This window comes from Ischnura elegans, chromosome X (genome assembly GCF_921293095.1).
Source record: "Ischnura elegans chromosome X, ioIscEleg1.1, whole genome shotgun sequence".
NCBI lineage: Eukaryota > Metazoa > Arthropoda > Insecta > Odonata > Coenagrionidae > Ischnura > Ischnura elegans.
Window position 1 is genome coordinate 101,070,962 of NC_060259.1, and position 24,772 is coordinate 101,095,733.

General features: G+C 38.3%; 1 protein-coding gene across 2 annotated transcripts in view; it reads right to left on the bottom strand.

Moving 5' to 3' along the window:
• Positions 1-688: 688 nt before the first annotated feature.
• LOC124171032 (microsomal triacylglycerol transfer protein) overlaps positions 689-24,772 on the bottom strand; it is a 106,583-nt gene continuing 82,499 nt past the window's right edge. For both annotated transcript variants that reach the window (XM_046550174.1, XM_046550173.1), the window contains 4 exons: positions 23,384-23,596; positions 16,839-16,993; positions 7,101-7,268; positions 689-982 (listed from right to left, as the gene is read on the bottom strand). In XM_046550174.1, the coding sequence (XP_046406130.1) occupies positions 835-982; positions 7,101-7,268; positions 16,839-16,993; positions 23,384-23,596 (684 nt within the window). In that variant the 3' untranslated portion in view covers positions 689-834. The remainder of the gene's footprint in view (positions 983-7,100; positions 7,269-16,838; positions 16,994-23,383; positions 23,597-24,772) is intronic.

Below are 24,772 nucleotides of genomic sequence, written 5' to 3' on the forward strand. Positions count from 1 at the left end.
GTGGGGAAATTTTTGAAAAACAGGATACTAAGTAATGGGCTTTAAACTGATTCAAACACTTTTCATAATCGAAAAAACTTCAATAGTTCAAGAAATATTTTTTAAATTCATTATTTTTCAATATTTTGTTTTCTTTTATGAAGGAAAATGATTGCTTTTTATATTTTGGAGGGGTTCTGGACCCCCCGGGACCCCACCCCTCGCTACGCCACTGAATATGTATATTATTGCTTTCCTTAGGGGAATTTTAAAGATTAGTTGCGCAGCCCATCTATCTTTGCTTTCAAAGACTACTTATGTTCATGTACAGAACTCAATACTCTTTAGCAGGTGAAAGTCGCTGAGGAGACACTTTCAGGATATGTTTTCCTCAGTAATATATGCTAAGTCCCAAGGAAGGGTAGACGAAAGATATTCCTACACTTCTCTTACCCTAAATGGTGGGTAGAGGAAGGGTAGATGGATGGTAAGGGAAGGAGTTCCAAGGAAGGGTAGACGAAGGATATTCCTACCCTTCACTTACCCTCCTTGGAGTGTAGGGCGTGGGTTGTTCAAGGGTAACTACCCACCATGAAGGCTACTACCCTTCCTTTACCCACCATGGAGGAGTTTATGTTATTCATGGTGATGACCCCAAACTAGATGCCTGCATGAAACAATGCACAGAGGTAAAATAAAAAACCAAGAGTTAATGATTTTTAAAACATTTTAAGTTTATCCATAGGTACAAGCAAACACAACAAATTTTGCATTGTCTTATAGATCATAGCAAATTAAGATTCAACCAGTCACTCAATAATAATACAATAATAATTACAAAAACATACAGAGCAGCTAGTCTGCAGACAACAGCAAATTACAGTTTTCATTATTTTTCCTATTTAGTGCATATGTTGTCCCAGGAATAGTGTTCACTTTATAAATAGACTTCCTTAATTTGTGCTTGCTGCCTATAATTCTTTCCACTTTGTGAGTATTAAGCCTGAAATAAAAAGAAAAAACATAATTAAAATCATCCCGATAACAAGAGAAAACATTTTCCTTACTTCACATAAATTCAAGCTACATAATAGCTAATGACACATAATGCAATTGGTGTATTTTACTCATTTTAGCCCATATAGAAATGGATATGACATATCCCGACTTAATTTAATCACTATACTACTTATTTGTTGGGAGATGAAGCTGCTACAAATATTCCAGTTGATACAAGATGCATCGAATTACAAAAATAAGGAATAAATACAATGGACACAAATCACATAACATACATCAGGGATCATTCGGGCATCATGGAAAACAATTCGGGTGTCAATTAAAACAATTTTGATCTAAAGTAACCGAGCAAATGAACTCTATATGCAGCCATATATTTGTGCATCTTGAGCTCTGCTGGGAGATTGTTATAAACTGAAGGCCCATAAAATGAGGACCAGCAGCCATAATTCTTGAGCGAGAATATGCAACATGAAACTGATTATTTTACATAGCGGAACATTTGTGCACCTCATTGATTCTTTTATAATCAGTTACCATCAGAATGACAATGAGGACGGGACCTGGAAGTCTACCCTGCTGTTAACCTGAACACCACAAAAACCTACATCAGAAATGCAACATTTAAGTTTTGGTTATACCATTACAATCAATATCAGTTGCTCAGCTGTAGCAAAGGCTTATTGAATTTCATCAGTAACCTTTCAAGTCATGCCGGGCATAGCTCTAAGCAGTGTAAGATGTGTACTATACTGTTCTGCTGCCTTTGGCTCTCATTCAACATCAGCAGCTTACGTTAAAATGATATTTAACAGCATTCTTTCCTTATTCTTTCCCAAAATCTGCCCCTAGTCTTAGGAAAGGAAACCAATAAGAAACAAATAAGACTCTTACTTTGTGCTGGCTGAGTTCACACAAACACTTGGCCCTTAGGGTGCGATTCATAGACGGCACTTTAGGCTAAAGTATACTTTAGCCGGGCTAAAGTCTGCTTTTTCTATTTCATAAACGCCACTTAAGAAGAAAAATGGCCGAATCGTCACTTTACTGTAAAGTGCCCAACCGGAGCTCACTTTAGGGCTAAAGTGTCCTTTACGGATGAATAAATATGGCTGCACCGGCTGTTAATGAAGTTGAAATATGAAGATATTTGGGTTACAGAAATGAATAGGAACTAATTTTTTGGTGAGAACACAGCAGCAGACTGGCGCGTATCAAGAAATAACCAGACACGTAATATATGTCTTTTCCCTGAAAATATATCGAGTTGGTATTGATGAAAATGACCCATTAATTATATTTTGAAGTTTAACTCTATCCGTCGTGTGATAATTACAACACAGTAAGTGGTTGAACAGGTTGGCATAATTTATATTGATTTTATATACTAGCAAATTGTTAAGTTCTTAGGTTATTTATGCGTTTATATTCTAGAATTTTCCTTAAAGATACTTGAATATGATAGCAAAATTCTGTTTACATTGGCGTCAATAGCCTTCGTAAGCAAAGACTTGATTTTCATGTCGTTTGGCCAGCCAAATGCTAGTTTCTATACCTTGCATTGCATTTTAAGCGTTTTCGTTCAATATTTGCTTAATGTACTCTTTCCATATGCCTCCAAATCACATTTAACATGTTTCTGTGATTTTGAAACTAGAGTCGAATTTCTGCTTCGTTTTTCGACTATGCATTTGAAAGTTTACAATGATGATATAAGATCTCGTCATGAAAGGCAGCAATAAAAAGTAAAACATACTTTCCTTCATAGTCATATTATCAGCAGCAAAGCAATGTTTTCTCGAGGTTGTAGGATTGTTATGAAATTTTGTTTACACAGCATCACAGACTTATTGACATTTTTTACTACAAAATTCGTGAATGGATACTCGGGTTAGGTATTCACATATGTCGAGGCATCTTTTAAAATAGACAAAGAGATTTTTATTGATATAAGTCCATTCTCACATTCAACATGTTTCATTGCGTGGCCATTCATTCATTGGTTTTGATGGTATAGATATTCTTGAATGTACATTCTCGTCCATTTCTCTAGAATATATTACCCCTTAGGTCAACATTCCAAGAATTAAAATATTGGTAAGCACAAAAGAATTCAACAAACACCCATACCTCATTCAAAATATGCGTCCAACTGAGACAACCACTGATCGGTAAATCTTCAAATTACTTGGTTACAGTTTCAAGTTAACGCGAGAGAATTTCACTATTTCACCCACCTTCAATGAAAGTACACCATCAAACTTCGACTAACATGTATACATAGGACTATAGTCCAAACAACCGTATGCAGTTAATCATACAAAATAGAGATGTGCGAATAGTATCCGCGAATACTCGAATACCTCGAATATTAGAAAGTATTCGATATTCGAGGTTTCGAATAGTTATGCGAAAAGTACCGCCTCGAATACCTCGAATACTTTTAATTTCGCGTCATACACTGTCGCACGTACGTCGTTGGTAGTTGACTCGGAAAAATGTAGAGATCTGTAGTCATTTAGTGCTCGCAGCGCCGTTTTACGCAAGTTGACGAATTACATCTAATTCGTGGATTTTAGCGGTGAAAAGAGTTCGACGAGGGGAACCGAAAATGGTCGGGTGAAAAAATCCGAAAATCCCCGATTCCCCCCACCAGGAGAACCTCAGTGCCGTGGGATAGCAACCTTAGGGCATTTCCCACGATCCGCTATCCCCCTCCATTCAGCACTTGCCCCAACCACTCTGACGCTTTCCTCTTCTCCGAAATCAAACAAAAGGTCCCAGCTCGCGCAGGGATCGCATTACGAAGACCCATGCTCCGAAAAAAATATCGAGTTACGAGAACAATAACAACGTGTTTCACGCTCTCCCCCCTTTTCTCACCCACTGACCTTTTTCTGGCTACCTGCTTCGAAGTTCCCCATTTCTGGAGGTCAACTGCTGTGTGAGTACCGTGGGATACCTACATTAGCGCATTTCCCAAGATCCGGTATCCCTCTCTATTCCGCACCAGCCCCCCTCTGAGGCTTTCCTCTTCTTCGAAAAAAAAAGGTCACAGCTCGCGCAGGGATCATATTACGAAGACCTTGGCTTCGAAAAAAAATACCAAGTTACACGAGAACAATAGAAACGTGTTTCGGGCCCTCCCTTTTCTCCCCCACTGACCTTTTTTTTCCTACCAGCTTCGAAGTTCCCCATTTCTGTGGAGGTCAACCGCTGCATGAGTCATCTATTAGCACAAAAGGTGTCTAAGAATGACTTTCGTCAACTGATGTTACACCTTTATTGAATTGGAATATTAGTAATGTGCGCGTAATTTCAAAAAGAATAAGACCAAACACGACGTATTTCTGAGTTTATTTAAGCATTTTACGCAAAGAAATAAATGTCAAAATACGACGGAGAGTTAGCATTCTGGCGAAACTCGATATGAGCAGCAGAGCTTCTCCGAAGTTGATGAGGTATTTTTTTCCGAAAACATATATCAATTTACAATGTATGAGTGGTGCTATAAATCTTTATTTTTACAGTCACAGACGAAGGGATATTTTCTCAGAATATTTGTTTTCTCCCTGATAGCAATTCCAATTCATCTTCTTATCTCGTGAGAACTCCGAAAGATGGACTGAAAATAATTGAAGAAAATCCGGTGGAAAAGAGCTTGTATTTTGCAAAATGCCTCAGATTGTCAGCTAGCACTTGGCAGCAGGAGTGGGGGCAAAGCGATGTTAGTTGAATTAATTATATGCCCAATTGTTTCCATAAAATTAAAATATTCATTAATCAGCTAAATTCCTGTTGGAATCATTTAAAGGAAATCAAAATTACTCCCCAAAATCTTGTGTTGCCTGCTGCATAGGCAACCGAGTCAAATAATCCAGCATTCATCATTTAGTATTCGAGGTATTCGAAATTCGAGGTATTCGAATATTCGAGCAATGATTTAATATTCGAATTCGATATTCGAATTCGAGAAATCTGCTATTCGACCCATCTCTAATACAAAATGATCATAAAATGACGTGAAAATTTCAGCATTTGAATATTTACTTTGCTGGAAACATCGAAGGGCATTACCAATGCACGAAGCCGATTAAAAGTGAGCTTTTATTCAGCCAACTCGGTCATTAACGTACAAAAAAGCTAGTGGGGAAAAGCTTTCAATGATGCAGTATTAATTTACATTTGCACATAATATGAGAAAACGAGAAAATGCAGCTTAATAAATCTTAGCAAAATACAACACGATACGCACGAAACCCAGTCGCCAGAAACATGTACGCATTTAATATTGCGTGTCATCTTTTTCTTCACTTTTTTGCAGCGTCCATTGCCAACACTCAAAAATTTCAATGCATTAGGAGCTAAAGTGCCACTTTATAAAGTGAGGTCCTTGGGACGACTCTGAAACGAACTTTAGCTAAAGTCTCACTTTACCGTAAAGAGAAACTTTGTAAAGTGAGCAATTTCAGTGTCGTCTATGAATCGCACCCTTAGTTGATATCGCATTGTACCGATTAGGCTACATCTCCATGCACTTGGGAAAGTAACTTCTTTCTTTCTCACTGTTGAATGATAAATTTGTATTCATTGCAATTTCGAGTCCAAATTACAATTTGTCATCACCTTTAAAAACCATTTTTCAAAATTTCATTATCTGTAGCCATTTTGGACTAATAGACTTTTGAATGCTATAAATCTGCACTCTTCCAAAAAATATCTCTGTTGTCTATTAAAAGGAGATATTTTAAGCACAAAATCAGGACTAATTAGTTTAGGGACCTGAGGCATGTCTCTCTCCTTGGTTCTCATTGTTCAAATCCTTTCATTAACGCTCACTTTGTTTACTGCTTTAACTCTTTCACGGCTGCTCACTCTCCAGAAACTTACCCGTCACATGCAGCGAGAGCGCTGAGCACAAGTCAGGGATAAAGCAAAAGTAAATTCACAGCAGTGTGTTGTGCAAACATACCAGGTACGTTCAGAGCAGCTAAAGGGTTAATACTCATATTTTAACACCAATTTTCTGAACCTTTATAATTACTAGGTGTGGAGCTAAGAATAAAAATAATCAATATCTTCTTGACAGAAATACTATTCATCAAATTGAGTATTATTCACATAACAAATAGTTTTTTTTAATGATATTACCTACTGAGACTCTCTCTAAAATTCCTTATGATAACTTTCAAGGTATGAACTTGCATTTCAAAGGTCGCACTAAAAATATAATCTGAATTTCATATTTTGAGAGTACCTAAGACTTTGTGAGCGACTTTCTTTTCCAAGAGGCAGGGTGGAGAAAAATTGTGCCACGAAATTTTAACCCTGGAGAGCTGATACCATTGCGAACCAAAATTGCTAACAATGTTTAGGTTGAAAACGCACTATTTTTACACTACAGAAACTTAGAGTCCAGCGCTCCAATTGGCTGTGAGTTTGCATTGTTGCTGGACGCTCTGGACAATTCATGACCTCAAATGCTTTCACACAATTCAAACGTGATGTATCTAAGGCATCTGGCAACAGGGCAAACTCGAGGCCAATTGGAGGAGCTTGGCTCAAAGTTTCTGTAGTTTAAAACTGGTGCATTTTCGACCTAAAAATCATTGGTAATTTTGGTTCCTACTGGCATCAGCTATTCAAGGTTAAAATATTGTGAAACAATCTTTCTCCACCCAATTTAAGTAACTTCAAGGACTTTTTTGATCAATTTTGATTTAAGAACATTAACCACTATCATTGGCATCACCATTACTATGATTATTATTTCCATACTTTTTGAAAGGCTGCAAATCGTTTGCTAACCCAATCGTTATTTCACTGCTAAATACAGACCAATAAAGCACTCCTTACAGAGACAGACCTCCGGAAACACTCCTATTATGTCTCCTATTCTTATAGTAAACTAATGACCTTTCAAACTATACGTCCCATATGAAAACAAATCTATAAAAGACAATAAACCCTCCATCATCTTTGCCATCAGTCTCTAAAATGTAGGTATTTAATCTTAGCAATATCATGGGTGCTACAGTAAAGCATCAATAATAACCTCTGGTTCAATGAAGAAAAACCTGTTTTTCTGGTCTCTTACTTACCTGATGATCACATCCGGTTGCTTCAATTGAAGGCAGAGCAATGTATTACCGGAAAAGTCCAGATTAGAGATTAGGTTGAGCTGAGCTTCAGTTGAAAGAGATGTTTCAATATGACTACGAACAAAGGATGAGTCAACTTTCAAAAGACCCTGCATGGAGACACCACCACTGAAAGGCATAAAAAATGGATTTGTAATCTTGTGCATGAAGAGTAAGCCTCAAACAGCTTATAATCAGGTCAATACAAACAAATTCAAAGTCCAAAAGTGAGCAGAGTGGGCCACGTGAGGAGAAATGACACATTCTGTTCCACAAGCATTCTGGCATTAGCGTTAATTTAATATCTTCAAATAAAGGTGCTTTGAAACACATAGGGATGCCTCCCTAGACTATGGTTTTAATTCCCATTTCAAAAGAATTGTTTGGTCTAGGTACAGGTTAAACCAGTTTTAAAAACAAGCCAGAATATAGATACAATTCTGCCCTCAAATGAAGTGGAATTCAGGGGGTGATGCACTAATACACAGCTGCTCTTAAGGAAATCATTCATGATTAACACATATAAAATGAAGTATAGTTATCAAAAGGTGAAAATGGTGACCAATACAAAAAAAGCAAAATTTAGCCCTGTTTTCCTAGAAATACTGTATAATGCAAAACGACGTGACGATACGCCAGCAGCTTTTATGGGAGCTCCATGTTCCAGGTTTCCAAGCATCGCAGTGCATGATCACGTTCTGTGATCAGAGATGCTCATCCTGCAACAGTTTTCTCTCAGGCAACTTGTGCACGACATTGACTGCATGACATGTTGCCTGACAATGTAGTTTCCAACACTACACAGTGGTTTTGACACATCCTTAAAAACAACTTTTCTGGATCTATAATCACGCAGTCCCGCAACACACATGGATGAGTGGTTATTAGAAATCAGAGCTTTACATATTTAAGCTGATAAAAATTTTAAAATATGCTAATCAACCGACCAACAGGTTTCAAAAAAATTACAAATTGCTAGAGATTCATGAAATTCGCGAGACGCAATATCACGAAATAATGCGAAATAACGCGAAATCAGTACATAATAAAAAATGAAATTTTGCATTTTTTCGTGATTTTAGGTGAATTCGTGAAAAAATCACATGTAATGTGTCATAATCTATGGAAGCCTAAGCCACAAGCTGCTGACATTCATTCAATCTATTTCACTACGATTCCAAGGCCAATTGTCTTGTTTTGTCCTGTGCATATTGAATTTGCGTAATACCGCGCACTGTAGTGATGTCTCTGCCGGAATTTGCCGTTAAATTAATCACAGCCTCTCTCTTCGCCTGATCCTGAAATTCTCGGAAATGTGTAGAATGACATGCTCTCTCTCCTGAAGAATTAGATATCCTAGTTGAAGTTATAATGTTGAATTCACAGTTTATAGTTTGATCCAGAGATGGCACTGCGATGCCAATTTTGTAGTTATGAACGTTACTAACAGAGGGAACCTAGAAAAGGAAAAAACTAGTATCAGCAGCTAAAACAGAGTTATTGTAATGTTTCTTTAATAAATTAATGTGCTCAAGAATATAAATTTCAATAGGTTATGGACGCAGAACGTCCAGCTCACCCTAGTTGCTTTTAATTAGGTAGGGAGTAGCAAGCAAGATTGTGATAGTTACGTCGCGTTAAAGTTTGCTGTGAAGTCTCGTTAATTCAGCGTTCTTCATGAATGGATTTGGCAAAGCACATCAAATCCCTGGCTGGAGAGGCTGACAGGTCATTTTGGAAGAGGGAATTGTGGGACTTGTTACATTACCATGAAGGAGCCATAGATGCAATTGATGGAAAATTAGTGAAACCCAAGCCTCTGTCGCCTAATGCTATGGAAGATGAAATCAAAGAGCACAAGGTCAGCAATTTATTCAATAAGGCAAATAGTTACTCAAAGTCGATCATTTCAAGTTCGGTGACAGACGTAATTTATGAGAAAATCATGGATAACGAAACAGTGCGAGAGGCGTGAGAGGCATTAAAGTCAAATTTCGAGGCGTCGTCCAAAGACCAGCTGTTCAAAATATGTACCGAGTTTTTTGCATTTACCTGGATTAATGCAGAGGATGTTTTGACTCATGCCGCGAGATTAAAAAATTTGTGGTTCGAGCTAAATAACGGCTTGAAAGCCAAAAATAAAAATGCGCTGCCAGACCTGATTTTAGTCAGTGAAGTCTTGCAAATTTTACCAGGTGAATACAAGAATTTCAGATCCAGCTGGATGTCATTGTCGAAAGATGAAGAAAAGACTTTTAAAAGCTGAAATTTTAGGAAGAGCACTAGCACAGAGGGAGACACTGCAGGAGAAGCATTATTTGTGAAGAGAGGAAAAACAAGGTCAAGTCAAGGCTTAAAGAGGTCAAAAGAAAATGACACTTGTAACTACTGCAAGAAGAAAGGGCATTGGGTAATTTCATGCAAGAAGTACATTGCTGATGAACGACCAAAGAAGAGCACTCCTCAGAGCAATGCCGTGAACACCAATGTAGCCCTCGGTGTTATTAGTGAAGATATGTTTAAAGTCGAGATGGTTTCATCAGGGTGGTGGATCAACAATGAAGCGACGAAGCATGTGATGCATTTTCCTGAACTGTTTGTCAAGTTCCAGGAATTTCAAAGTCCCTGCCTCATCAAGGCTTCTGGAAATGAAGTTCTCAAGGCCATCGGGAAAGGCACCGTTGAAATTTTATCTTTCACTGAAGAAAAGACCTTGAAGATGACTCTAGGAGACACTTGGTACAATCCAAATATTTCTAGAAACCTGTTTTCAGTTTTAGCTGCCCAAGATAGGAATGAAAAAGTTCATTCCACCACAACTAAGTGCTGGTTGGAAGTTAATGGAAACGTAGTACTGTGCGGAAGTCGCATAAGAAGAAAGGCTGAACTATGTACAAGGCAGCCATTGAACCAGTTGTTCCCGAGAAAAAAGAATGGGTCACAGTTGTTCAAGCAGAAAATTTGACACTGTAGCTGTATCATGAGAGATGGGGACACCAAGACAAGTGACATGTGAGACAGATGCTCAAGAGAGAGTTGGGTATCACTGTGAAGGTGACGAAAGAATGTTGTGAGCCCTGCATTTTTGGCAAGTCACATCGTGTACTGTTTGGCACTAGGAGAAAGGAAACAAGACCTGGAGAACTTTTTTCTTCTGATGTTTTAGGCCCATTTGGCGAATCTTTTAGCAAAAAATGATGTCTAGTTGTGTTCAAGGATAGCTACACAGAGTTTTGTTATGGCTTCATAATTAAACAAAAGTCATATGTCAAAATTGTGTTAAAACAGGTCTTAGCACATGCAAAGACACTTGGGCATAACATTAAAGAGCTACTCAGTGACAATGGAGGAGAATTTGATTGTGAAGGAATTAAGCGCATCTAGCAGAAAGCGGAATCACACAGAGACTGACAGCACCATACACACCTCAGCAGAATGGCGGCAGTGAGCGTGAGAATAGAATAATCGTCAAGATGGCAAGGACCTTCAAGCACTCAAACAGTGAAGTTGATTGGGCAGAGCTAGTGACAACAGCCACTTACATTCTAAACAGAATAGGAAAATCGTCAGAAGATGGAGTCAGTCCTTATGAACTGTGGATGGGAAAGAAACCGAGAATCAAACATCTGCGTATTATTGGATCTTCCTGCTACGTTAACATTCCATCCTAAAAGAGGAGAAAGATGGACAAGAAGGTAGTGAAAGGATTCCTAATAGGATATGACGGAGATGAGTGATACAGAGTGTATGTTCCAACTAACCACAGAGTTATCCTGACCAGAGATGTTCAATTCCATGAGAGAATTAAAGACTAAGGATGATGTCAAGCTACCATTGAAAGATATTGGGCCTAGAGACGAGTTGGAGGAAAATAAGGAAGAAGGGGCACAGATTGGCATCAAGAAAGAATCATCAATGAGTGATGTAGAATCACTTGGTGAAGGTGAGTCAGATACAGATAAGGAAGAGAACTCCGAGCACTTATCTGGAAGACAAGCTTGAAGAGACCAAAACATCTTGAAGATTACACCATGAGAGTGGCGAAGTTCGTCACTCAAGTGATGGAGGATCCTGAGACCTTTGAAGATGCGCTAAGAAGGGAGGATTCAGTCAAGAGGAAGAAAGCCATGAAATCGGCACACTGTCGTGCCGGTGACCACGGCGGCCATTGATTGTTATTTGAAAGCATGAAGCGCTAGCAGTAAGGGGGAAGGGAGGGAAGAAACAGAATGGATTGGAGGAGAGGTGGTGCTAATTATTAGCGGACGGATCTCCGGATATTAGGTGCTCCACTGAGCTTTAATGGAAAAAAAAATCATTTCAACACACCTCCAGTTCAAGTTTAGTTGAATCCAATTGTTTTTAGTTATGCGTGCTTCTTTCACGACCTTTCTTGACCAATTGGCAACAGTTGTAATCAATACTAAGCGAATTTGTTGAACCTACCTTCCCTAGGCACCTAGATGAGGGCTATCAAAAGGGAGCCCACGACATGAAAAATTTTGGTCAAAATGTAAGTTATATATTTCTCATGGTTATACCAGCACTCGGTTTGAAAACACTGACATGATTGGTCGTGATTTGCGTTAATCGGGTTAAGCAAGGAAATATGTAGTTGGAAAAATACAATGGAGACTTAGCTTTCAGGCAAAACTCGATAACATTGCAGCTGAGCTTCTTGGCAGATGATGCATAATTTTTTCCAAAAAAAAGGATATCAGGTTACAATTTAAGAGTTATACTGTAAGTCTTGCTTGTCAGAGTTACTGAGGAATGGATATCTTCCCAGGATATTTCGTTTCTCCTTACTAGCACTTCGAATTCATCTGCTTATCTGGTGCTATGCCACTTAGAAATGAGTGGGTAAGTTTCCTTCTCTTTAGAGCAAAAAATTTCATGGCGCAGTCATATGGTCATGCTTAACCCCTCTGCAGTCTGTTCTGCATGTGCCATACTCAATAGTGTCAGTTCCAAACTTCACCTCGTAGGAGTGGTAGCGTACTTTCCAGGGTGGGTTGACTTCAAACCAGCGAGTATTTTCAGTGTGGGTTTAATAAATTCAGGTTTCATTTTAATTACCGTATAAGCTTGTGTAAGAGGCGCACACGTGTAAGAGGCGCACCCCTATTTTGAGGATCGAAGCTGTAAAGAAAAAATTTTGCGGCATTTTTTTTAAATCCTATCATGCGGTGTTGCAGATGTATGCCTGGAATTTCGACAGTAATCGAAATTTCCTCTTTCAGTACTATTTGAACCTTCCCAAGGTTCGATTCGGTTCGAGGATTCCCAAGGTTCGGCCGATATTTTACCGGCTTTCCAAAATCGGTGTGCGTGCAAGGGGCCTAACGGAACTACACTCGGCCCTCCATCAGCCAATGCCTCTGCCGTTTTTTTCCTTTCCGAGACTCCACAGGAAAATAGGAAAATTTCAAGTTACAGGGGAACAATTGAAACGTGTTTCATCCCTACCCCATCTCACCAACTGACCTTTTTCGGTCTACCAGGTTCAATTTTCCGAGTTTCTGGAGGTCAAATGCTAGGTGAGTCACCTTCTGAGCTCGGAGATATCTCGATATCTTTCAGCAATCGTAAGACACGCACGAGGTTCTAAAAAGAATTTGACCGAACGCGATGTATATCTGACAGCATTTAAGTTGTTTGAGCTCTAATTGATTGACACAAAGATTTATTGCTAAAACAAGGCTACTAAAATTCAACATAGTCCAAACAGCACAATTTCGGAAGAAACAAGCGTAGCATAAGCGCATTCAAACAAGACGAGACGGACTGGAAACTTCAGGCAACGCAAACTGCGAATATCACATTGCTGTGCCTTCGCCCCTTCGCATTAAAGGCAACGACGTCACATGCAAGATCGGACGTGTTCTTCCCTTGCTCCTTCGCTCATAGCCTCGTAGCTTGAAGTACGGAGGGGAGGGAGCGCGCTCCTTCCCCTCGACCTCGCCTTCAGCGCTCTTCACTTATAAGCATTTCCGATTTCTTCTATCCACCATTTAGTCCAACAATGAACACACTCGTTCGAATTTTTTAAACCGCAGGTTTAGACACCAATATAATTTTCAGTTGCAAAAATCCTCATATTAGCGTCTGAAGATGATTTTTGAAAAATCAGGTGCTCAACGTAATGGAAATTGCTCGGCAAGACAGATGTTGACTATTAACCAGGTATGTCCTTCAAAACGACGCGTTTCTATACGTTTGATAAGCGATTACACTATGCAGTATAAATGCCGCGGGATGCCCACTCGTGGCAGTAAATTTAGCGCGCGCTCCGGAGCGAATCACCCCGCGCGATCTTTTCAATGGGTGCATTCAGGGGGAGTGATCGCTCCTTGATCAGTGAGCGGACTGTGACGTCAGCGCTCACTGAGCGATCACATTCCTCCCTGGATGGTGAATGCTCAGTGAGCGCTTTGGTGGGGAACTTGAAAAGCAAAACATTCAATGTGGCGCCCAGCGCTTGTGTTTACTTTCCTGTAGCGGCTGCGAAATATCCTTTAATTCCTGTGATAAGTTCATACCTTGTGACTCTGTCCCGAATATATATCACTCTTAATGTACGGGCCTTAAGGATTTATCGCTAACAGTTCTTTACGAGTCCCGTGATATTTATTGGAAATGCCTTTTGTGTCAATCGTCCAAATATTTCGTTGGGAATCTGGCGCCTGACATTGAAGTCTTGAAAAAAGAGGTCTTTGTACTAAAATGGACGTCTTTCCCATGTTTAGAAAGCAATAGTTTCACATTTGCTAATTCCGTGAAATCCGCTTCGTCTTATAGTTTCTTGAATGAGATTTAATAATTGATCAAGGACAGCAGTAGACGTTATTATTATCACAACAAACTGTTTGTGAACATCGGGTGACTAATGATGAAGTTATATCTCAGCATTACGGGACGTAGGGTGGCGGATGTTTTGAGGAAGTGCTGGTAAACCGGTCAAATTAAAAAAATGCTGGTGTTATCGTACTAACCAAATCTGACATTACTTTTGAAGTGAGCTATGTGCCACATGAGCTTCTAATTGAGGAATGGACTTTGAATGTGCTCGGGTTAATGTTCATGTTCCTGCTGATGACAACCAAATTTTTGTTATATCTTCTTGTCGTTCGCCAGCTAGTAGTTTTAAGGGTTTTTAAAATCGCTGAACAACTTGCTTGATGCCAACTTTTTATTGACATAATAGATTTAGCCTCTAACCTTCAACATTTCTAGTTCTGTCTACTTTATGTATGCCACTCACTTTGTCAAAGGTCACATGAAAGGTTGTACTCTTAACCCTGATATCACTGTAATATGTTTCTCTACCAGAAGACCAATGTTTATAAAGGTACCTTAATTATGTACGATCATTCTCGCGTGTGTTATAGAAATTCACCGCTTTACACGATGCAATTTTGATTTTAACTTCATACATACTTCAGGTATTGCGCAATGACGTCCCCCGCGTAAAACGGCCTGAAGGCAATGTTGAAGCAATTACTTAGTTAAACCGGGAGAAAAATTACTCACGCCTAATTTTTTGACTAAGCGGACAAGTAATACCCCGCGATTTACGTATATAGATATATTTTAATTTATCTGAAGCCTATGAAATATTAATAAAGAATTAAAAACACATTTCAACTCGAAAATCCATTTTTCAGCGAAGGCTACATCTGAACTTTACCTGGCTTACGACAAAATTCCACCGCAGAATAATATTTTGGCTACCTAATTTAGTAAATAAATAAGTAACAAAAGGCCTTCTGCCAATCGCATTTAATATGCCTACATTACGTATAAGTCATCCAGCGTTCGATACGTTACAATGTATAATTAATACGGCTGCTCGACTCGACAGTTCTTCGGCACCATTTTGAACTCGCGCCGCCGCTCACTGGTCGGTGAGCGAGGTGATCATACCCGCAGTACGCTCACAAATATGGCGGCCGCTCACTAGTGATCGGGTGGTGAGCGGTCGCATCCAGGGGGAGAGCGGTGGTTTGCTCACCTTCCTTTTGCTTTGTTTGCTCAGTGAGCGGAGCTCCCCCTGGATGCACCCAATGTTCACCTCTGGGGTACCGACGTGACGGCGCGATGCTTGCAAGAAATTCAAACAGGAGCATTTTAAAAATACGTCACTAAGGGATAAACTCCCCTGCCTGCCGTTTGATTTTGACCCAGGGTTTCAGATGAGACTCACGCTGAAAACCAAGGCCACTCAGTTCCCCTTGGACTTGCGACCGGTGAAGGGGAGGGGAGGAGATAAGAAGTTTGTGTAAGAGGCGCACCCCCATTTTCGGGTGCAATGTCTGGGAAAAAAGGTGCGCCTCTTACACAAGCTTATACGGTAGTTTTATTTTTATTTGTCTTCAGATCAAGGCCCTTCCGAAGAAACAAATTAGAAATTTAAAAGATTGACTGAAAATAATTGAAGAAGAAGGAAAAAATGCAGGGGAGAAGCGCCTGAGTGTTGTCAAACACCTCAGGTTGTCTGCTAGCACTTGACGGTAGGGGTTGGGGTAGAGCTATCTACCTGGTGAAAACAAGAAGAGGGATGAAGCCGAGGATCAGGAGGGCATGCTGCTGTTGATAATGCAACATTTTTCGGTTATACGGTTGCCTCAATTACATCAAAAATATTCTTACTAGAAAGAAACATTTCAGATAATAGACTATTTTTGGACTTTTTGATACATCACACAACCAATCACTTTGCCGGCAAACTCAGATGTTCCAGACAAAACATGCACATTGCTCTCATAAATAGGTGTATTTGAAATGGCATTTGTTGGATAAGAATTTTTATATCAGACAGAAATCCATTGTAGCAGTGCAAATGCCGAGACAGATTGCCAATATTTTTTAGCAAGGTTGCATGTTCCTATAGGATAATTGAAAGAGATATTAGTAAAATCAACAAAATGCCCTAAATGTTTCCATGTTATACCAATATTCCTGTAAATAGCTAAAATCTTGTTATAATCCCTAAATTAATATCATAATTACACACCAAAATCATGTGTTTCCTGGGACATAGGCAACCTAGACAAACATTCCCGCATTGACCAATTTTCTGTATTCATCATTTTTTTCGTCCATCCCCTTGAAAAATGATAGATCAAGGTTCCATGGTAGTGATCTTACATCGCCACTTTAATTCACCTATCTTTATTGATGCAATTATTATTATTATATTATTTTATTTTTATTATTATTATTATTCTTATTATTTTAAATACCTCTGTAACTTTTACAGAAATTTTTTTTTTAATTGATCGAGACCTCTGAAAAATGGAATAATTAACATCCATATTAATATTCTGGGAATACTTTTATGCTTATGTATATTGTAATTTGCTTAAAATATCATCCAGTCATTGCTTAATTCAACTGCCTATCTTTTAGCTGTTTTATTAATCAATTAATTATTAATTTTAAAAGCATTATATCAGGATTCTACTGCTATCGATGATGAGATCAAAAATTTAATTGATGAAGATGACACAAAAAATGATAGTTTTGTACACCAAAATCCTGCCCAAAAATGTTGGGCAGCACCTTTGCATGTACATATAAGTATGTGGCTGGTCAATAAACATAAAAGGATTGTGGAATGAAGGTAACACTTAACATAGAGATAACTTAAAGTTAGAAATTCAATTCATTTAACAGTTTTAATTATTTACAACTTACTTTTTCTCAACCACTGATTGGGCATTCCTGTTCCACATACTCAGCTGAATTTGTCCAGCCAAGTCAAACGAAACAGCACCCTGAATATTTATTGAAGCAATAAATCCATTCTGAAGTGGGATGCTTTCATAGTGATCCTGAATCAGCACTATCATCTAATTAAAGAAAAAAAAGCCATTGAAAAAAAATTTAAAGAATAGGAGTACACCACCTATAAAACCCTCCAACAATCAACATTCAAATGACTTCTCTCTCACTATGAACTGGCCCGAGGGACATATACCACTCACATTTTGACAACAGACATCGGCTAGCTGACTGAGCCAATATGATGGGGTCATGGGCTGCTAATCATAGCAGTGAGACAAATAAAAATGAGGGTTTTCTGGCTGCATACAGATTTGACATTCAACTAACAGAGAGGAAGAGATTAACCTCTTCTTTTTCCCATTCACCACATCAAGAGTATATTCAAGCAGATATCAATAATGCTGTGCAAAAGGTTGCATAAAAGGTGACAATATCTGAAATAAATTTCATATCTGAACATCATTTATGCCAGTTGCCACTCAACTATTGTTTTGAAATGGCTTCCTCCAAGGCTCAAAACTTTTGTACATACGAGTACATAAAATTTTAGCTAATTAAATAAAAATCACTACCTTTGAAGCTCCAATTTAGTGGTGAGCACAGAGCAAATGTTTACCTCGTTTTCAATCAGAGCTACCAATTACTCACGACTGATGCGGGATTTTCAAACTGTCCTTTTTTCTTACCATGTCAGCTATGAACCATATAATCCATTAGAACCATCATTCACTTGAGAACAATAATAAATAGGCTAAAGCTTATGCAAACGCCAAAAAGAAGACCTGCTATGATCCGACACCTTGAACACGTATAAATAAAAAATGCAAAATAAGAATTCAAAGGAAAATTTCCACACCATCGATATTTGAACCCTGATGAAATAGGGTAGTTTCCTTCATCAAAGAAAACGAAAGGCATTGATTGCGATTCGTTACCCACCAATAGTGTATTCATAATATACAAATTATTTCGTTTTAGAAATACCGGTTTAGACGAATGGCAATGGTCAATTTTATCCTCATTTGAAAAAGGCCAGATTGGCGCCCATGTGATGCCACTCCACGTGACGTCACAGGGACCTAGTTTCTATATGAGTAGATAGGAATTTAACATCGTCTGAGGTTACCTATGCATGCATGAGGCACAGAGCTCAGGGAAACATGTCTCAATAATCACCTAATAAAACTGGCTAAGGTCAGAAAGTTTTCCTCGCTTGATAAGGTATTAATAATCCTTATTTAACCCAAGTGCTACCAGCTAGCATGGTACTCTGCTACCTGCTAGCATCCTGCATCGTATCAGTGCTCAGAGCCTCGCCCCAAGGTCACCTCACTTGCAGCAGCGGGAACCAGAACAACGTCACACGGGAGTTTTCCCGGCATTCATACTTGCCCGTCGCGTTTTCACGTGCTGAAAATTTTCACTTGTCATTTAATCACAAAAAATAGATATCGTCATTTAAAAATCTAAAAGTGTAAAATATGTACTCCAGGAGTAATAATCTTTTGATTTAGGCAATAAAAAAATAACAGGAAACCACCCTATTACTCAGCTGGCAGTGTAAAATTAAGGTAAAATCAAAGAAGTTGGCTCAAAGATAAGGTTTTGCTTTTTTTAAAAGAACAATTTTTCAGGAGATGTATAACACTAATTACTTGAGGTTACCAGTAAATATAAATAATATAAGCTATCCATGGTGAAAGATTTAAATTATTAGCTATTCAGTTGTATGATGCAAGTCATTATATGAACCACTGCACTTGTTACAGATAGATGTGAAATGAAAATTGAGAAAAATGAAAGAAAAATGATAGAGCTATTTCTTAGTTTGTATTTTAGCTAAGGTTAAATGAAGAAAGGGAGAAATTATAAGTAGAAATAAGTTTTAATAAATCATTGATGTAGGTGGTGGTTACCATCCAGTGGCTGCCAGCCAGTGCAGAGGAGAAGAGAATTCCCCCAGCCATGAGGGCTGGTGCAGTAGCATTAAGCCCCTTAGCGTTCCTTACGGTGAGGGAAAGTGCCCAAGTGCAAGATATCCATGTCGCAATAAAAATTAGGGTAAATTCACATTGAGCGTGCAAAACGTATAAAAATGTTGCGCACTCTAAGGGTTAATCATCGTCTCAGAGCCTGAATGTCTTCATGCTATTCTCACGAGAGCTGTCTACTACCGTATTTCTCCGAATATAGTCCCCCCCCAAACTTTGACGCTTCAGTTTCGGGAAAAGTTAAAAAAATGTGTTTGAAGTCCCCACCTTTACTTTTACCACTGGCATTTTTGGAAAAAAAAGGGGGGACTATATTCAGACATGTACGGTAATATACTGTTTTCTTCTATAAAATATTTTATTTCTTGACTTGGGATATCTAGATGTGGTGATTTCGCAGAACAGAATTCATGGCATCAACATGCCATGTCTATTCCTTAAACTATCCAGACTTAATTGGGAGAAGAATGGAAGTTTATGTTGTGTGTGCTGTATGCCCAAAATTGCTTAAAAATCTATTGCAGAAGGGTCACAGTTTTATGAAAAACGTGTGGCACACGAATGATAATTGAATGTTTTCTTTCTAGCAATACAATTGCCAACTTTTTATTATTCAAAGAGCTCCAACAACCATGAAGAGAAATTATTTCGACATCAACACTTTACATCCACTCATTTTTCAGCGGTGAGAATCACTTGTTGCTTAAAACACAAGTTTCTTCAATGGCTCTTTTCCCAGGTGAAAGCACTCTTTTACGATCATTCTTCCAATGATAGGGAGATGCACCAACAACTCAGTGTGCATTGTGTAGCGGCCACAGATACTGTGTGTCACTCCACCCATGGCAAATAAATATCGATTGGACATCATGGTATGAAATTATTTCAATTTTTAGGGATGCTTCAGGAACAAGTTGTTTATGACATTAATGCCACATAGTTTTTCCAAAATACTTTTCTACATTTTCTGCACCTGTAAGATAATCTGCAACTACTGATATTAAATTGAAGAGTTAGAATTCACAATCAGTAGGTATTTATGGTAGCACATTTGAAGTAATATTACCTCCCATCAGAGGATTTTATAATTACCAATATACTTACACCAGTAATCATGAAAAAACATGGCATCACAAACAGTGGCAATTTTAAAAAGTATAAAAAGTAAAATTTTGATGTTCTAGTTGGATTGTAAAACATTTATACGCCATTTTCATTCCTTCTACAGATTTATCTACTTTTGTGATTTACAGACGATGAACTTTTTCGAAAATGTTTGAATCCTTTATAATTGTGCCTTTAACAATAAATTTTACGATTTTAATTTTGTTTTTCTCATTACTTTACCCCTAACTCAACAAAGCTAACAAACAATTGAAAAAAATTGACCCAAACCATCACTACTGAAAGAGTTCCGTTTCACAACAACCAGTCTCTCAGTAGGATCTGTTAGTGAATATTCTGTCAGTGTCACTTGAAATTCATAACCTATTTTTGAATCGGGTTGTACACGCAATGCCATATTGAGGATGCATTCTGCATTTGCATTTACCTCATTATCTGTGAACTCATAATGATCTCCTACGGCCGTATTCATAGTTTCCTTAGTAAGCTACTAATGCCTGAGTAGCGTTCTAAGTAGTAGCATACTATGAAAATGGTATTAATAGGTCGTTAGTTAGGGCTACTAAGCTTAGTATGCTACTATCTCAGTAGCCGGCTCTTAGTCGCCCTCCATCCTTGTCTAAGGGAGCTACTAAATATGGCGGACCGTTGCGGATGATCGAACTCTGGTTTTATTTATATATTGGTATAGATTTTTTACGCATTTGTGCCAAAATGGAATAAGAGAATCCATTCTTCAAGTAAGGCAGGCAACGTATGTAGTGTAATTGTTGACAGGAATTGTAAGTTTTTTGTAGCTGCAAAGAAGCTACAACGTGCAGTGAACTTGTGCCTCTAGTGCAAGTGAACACAATTTGTGCATTTAGTGAACCCCTAAGTGAATTGATTGCATATAGACGATGAAGTACAGAGTGAAGCGACAAGTGAAGTGTTTTGTGAGTGTATGAGCTTCGGCAAAATTATTTATTACTTCCATACTGGTTTTATCAACCGTATACATTTCCATCAAAGGTATCTAACTGTTATGAAGGGGATATGTTTCATATTTGAAATAGTTGTTATTTAGGAATACAGCGAACGCACATTAATTTTCATTTGTTTGCACGCTTACAAGTTCTGTTAGATTTTATTTTTTATTCTGGTCACTTCATTGTGAGCTATCACCAGTGTTTACATTTCATGCATTTCGTTGCGCTGTTGTTTTTATTTTGGTTACAGTACGAGTGATGGTGAGATTGGAAGTTTGTTGATGTTACAATAACTGGTTTAGCAATTTGTTTCAGCCTATTCATTTCATTGTCTACGTAATGGTAATGTGAAATGACATGAAGTGATTCTAAATCGCGAGTGATGAGTGGGAAGTGAGATGTGAAGAATCCTTTCGAACTTCAAGAAGTGCAAATTCTTTTAGTGGGTGCAGAGTGATTGGAAAACTGATTATCATGCTTTATTAGTGTTACGTTATAGTGTTTTAAATTAATTATGAGCCAAGTTTTTCTTTGAATCAGTTGATTCGGAATGTACTGATTATAAGTATCATAAAGACAGCTATATGGTTGGAAGAAAATTACTTTGCTTTTCCACAAAACACACACTTTATTGCCGACTAGTTTCGGTACACTGTACCATTTTCAAGACTAGTGATACACATAAGATTTTGCCGGGATATATACTCTGTGGTCGGGTGATTGGAGGGGAAGGGGAGGGGGGAGGTAAGTGACGGGAAGGGTGAAGGTGGGAAGGGATAGGGGAAAACCAGAGGTAGTAAAGGCCTCAACAATTCAGTGCATAAAGACAGCTCGTGAAATGTATAGTGAAATGTTGTGTGCATTGCAGTGCTATTTGTGATATTATCAGCAATAAATAAGTAAAACAAGTTAGATTAATTATGGTTTTTTTTTACATTAACCACCTCTAGTAAACTATATGTCCTATGTTTCCGCACTTTCACGCTGTCAGTATTTAAAAAATTTATATGTGGCGAGGCAGATTGTTGTTTCCTTAACTATAACATTTTAGCAGTTGCAAACATATGTTACTAATTGCTTGCACCTAAGTATTTGTAATGTAATAAATGTGTGTCGATCACACATTTACCTTAACGTTATTTTCTTTACGATTCATTTCTGCATTGTAAAATATTTTGTTTCAACTCTGACATTGAGGTGTATTTCTGCTTTTCGAATATAAATGTGCATAATATTGACGTTGCTAGTCATGTTTTTCCATACTCATAACGCATACACTAATGAAAACAAATATCCAAGGTCATTTGTACAAGAATAACTGCGTCTCAAACATACAAATGCTCCGGTAGTAATCATTAATCTATCCTTTCCCAATGGTATAGCATAATTTGTGGGCACAGTAATAAAAAAATATATCTGCGATGCGATATCACATCAAATTATCCATTATGAAGTAGAAATTTCGATGCATTTTGCTAAATCAATTTCTTTTGCTTGATGGTTTTACGAATTTTCCGCACCGTGGAGGAGTCGGATGCAGTGTTGTCAAGCATAGCCTAGCGGGTTGAACACAAAGCGCTACCAAGTATCGGCTGCCGAGCTGGCTAGTAGCATACTAAGTTAGTAGCTCACTTAAAAGAATCCATGAATACCATATCTTAGTAGCCGACTAAGTTAGTTGCCCTACTAGCGTGTTTTAGCGGAAATCTATGAATATGAACGCTACGGTTTAATCTACAGCTAGGCCTTTCTAATTTATTTTTTCCTTTCCTATTACATATTTAGTGACTTCTTGCTTAATTTTTACCAATGTTATGTGTGGTAAAAGGCCTTTGGTTGTTACTGTTATTATTTGGCCTGATAATCTTTGTTCTGTGACATTGATATGGCAGAATTTATCTCTGAAAGCTTTATGAAGCATTTGTTGGGGAAATGTCATATCCTTATCTGGGTTAAGTTAACTTGAAGTACGTTTGTGTAGTAAATCAATTCAGCTCAGTAATCCATTTCATGCATTGACATACTTTTCTTTCCTTAGCTAGCTTCTTAGGTAGCTGCTTTGGATACCCCGATGGGTGACCGCCCTAGTCCACACTATCAGCTAACATGGTGCCTCTCTCAGCAAGGGCTCCAAGAGCATCCTGGCAATCCCCATTATTACTATTATTACTCAACCTTCATCTTCGTTTATAGCCGAGAGTCCGATGTAGTAATTTTCCAGGGATTAGGAGCACTAATCAAATGGAAATTCCACAGAACAAATGATGCTACGAAAATGGCTTGACACACATTTTCCACCTTGTTCAGAAATTGTGCTTAAAACATTTTTATGATACATGCTCTCCTCAAGAGGATGCAGAAATTTTCTAACCTGAAGAGCAGGTGTCCTTTCTGATGCTGTGCCAGACCACACGTGACCCATCAGTTCCCCTTGCCCAGAGAAGAACATAAAGGGCCTAAGCTGCACGCCCATGACACCAAGTTCCATGCCAGCATTAGCATATTCTTCCTCTTCACCCTCATCACCATCATCACCATCTTCTGTGGAAATGAATGCCCCCAAGCCACCAGCAAACAATCCCAGCTGCAATATGAGCAAAAACTTAAATTAGAAAATGAGGGCTATTTCATAGCAGCATGAAAGTGTCTCCAAAAGCTATACACAAAATAAATATAGATGAATAAATGCAAATATTAGCGAAGTTGAGAATTTTAAATTTGAAGTAAAAAATTGAAATGAGGCAATTACAGGTTTGGCTACGACCTTGCTACAGTGGAGACAGAGTTGTAGATTCAAATTGCCCCTAGAGCTGCATATAGAGGACTAATTTTCAGGGTAGGAGTGAAGTCATCCACAAAATACATGCAGAGGGTTAGGGAGTAAAGGAACGTGGAGGCCAAATACATTTCTGAATAGAAGAGAAAATTACTCTTCAAAAGGATATGAGAAATTATCAATCTCTTCCCCAAAAATAAGGAACCAAATATAGAAATAGTGATTGTCATAAATGTATGTAACAGGCCCTGATCAAGGCAAGGGTTATCCCAGGTGGTGTTGGTGGCAAAGCTCATGGGGTCTCTCTGATGCAAATTCCTTGCAAGTTCTCATCAGCAGCATCCGAGAAAAAGAGAAGATCAAGAAGATTGAGATAAATAAGGTAACAGTGATTCTAGAAACATGGAACATTAGAACAATAATGGCAAGTAAAGAAGAGAATAAAAAACAGCATGAAGGGCGAACAGATTCTGTAGAGGATCAATTAGGTGAGACGAATGAAGTGTATGGATGATGCAGTGATGTACACAGAGTGGAATGGGAGAAAAATGCATGTGGGTCAGCTTTGGTTTTGTCAAAGAAACTGGCAGATGGGGTCGTGGACATACCTCAGCAACAGGAAAATTACAGTAGAAATAATAGTAAGCCTAACTAAGTTCCGGGTGGTTTAGATGTACATTAGGGCAGATTGGAATAATTGACTTTTTTGAAATCCATCTGATCCAATGAAAAAGTTGTGGGGCTGATCAAAAATAAGGCCTAAGAAATTTGAGACCTCTAGGTGAACCTGACCCTTGCTCAAAGCCATTTATGGGAGGGAGGGTCACAAATCAAAAATTTTAATATTTTATGGTCATTCCCTATAGATTTTCCAAGTTACATCCCTTTAGGATGGTTTCTGGTCTGTTTAATTGTCTTCAGATGTATCGCTCAAGAATATTTTTCCCCTACAAGAACTGACGATATTAACTCAACTCAGCTCTC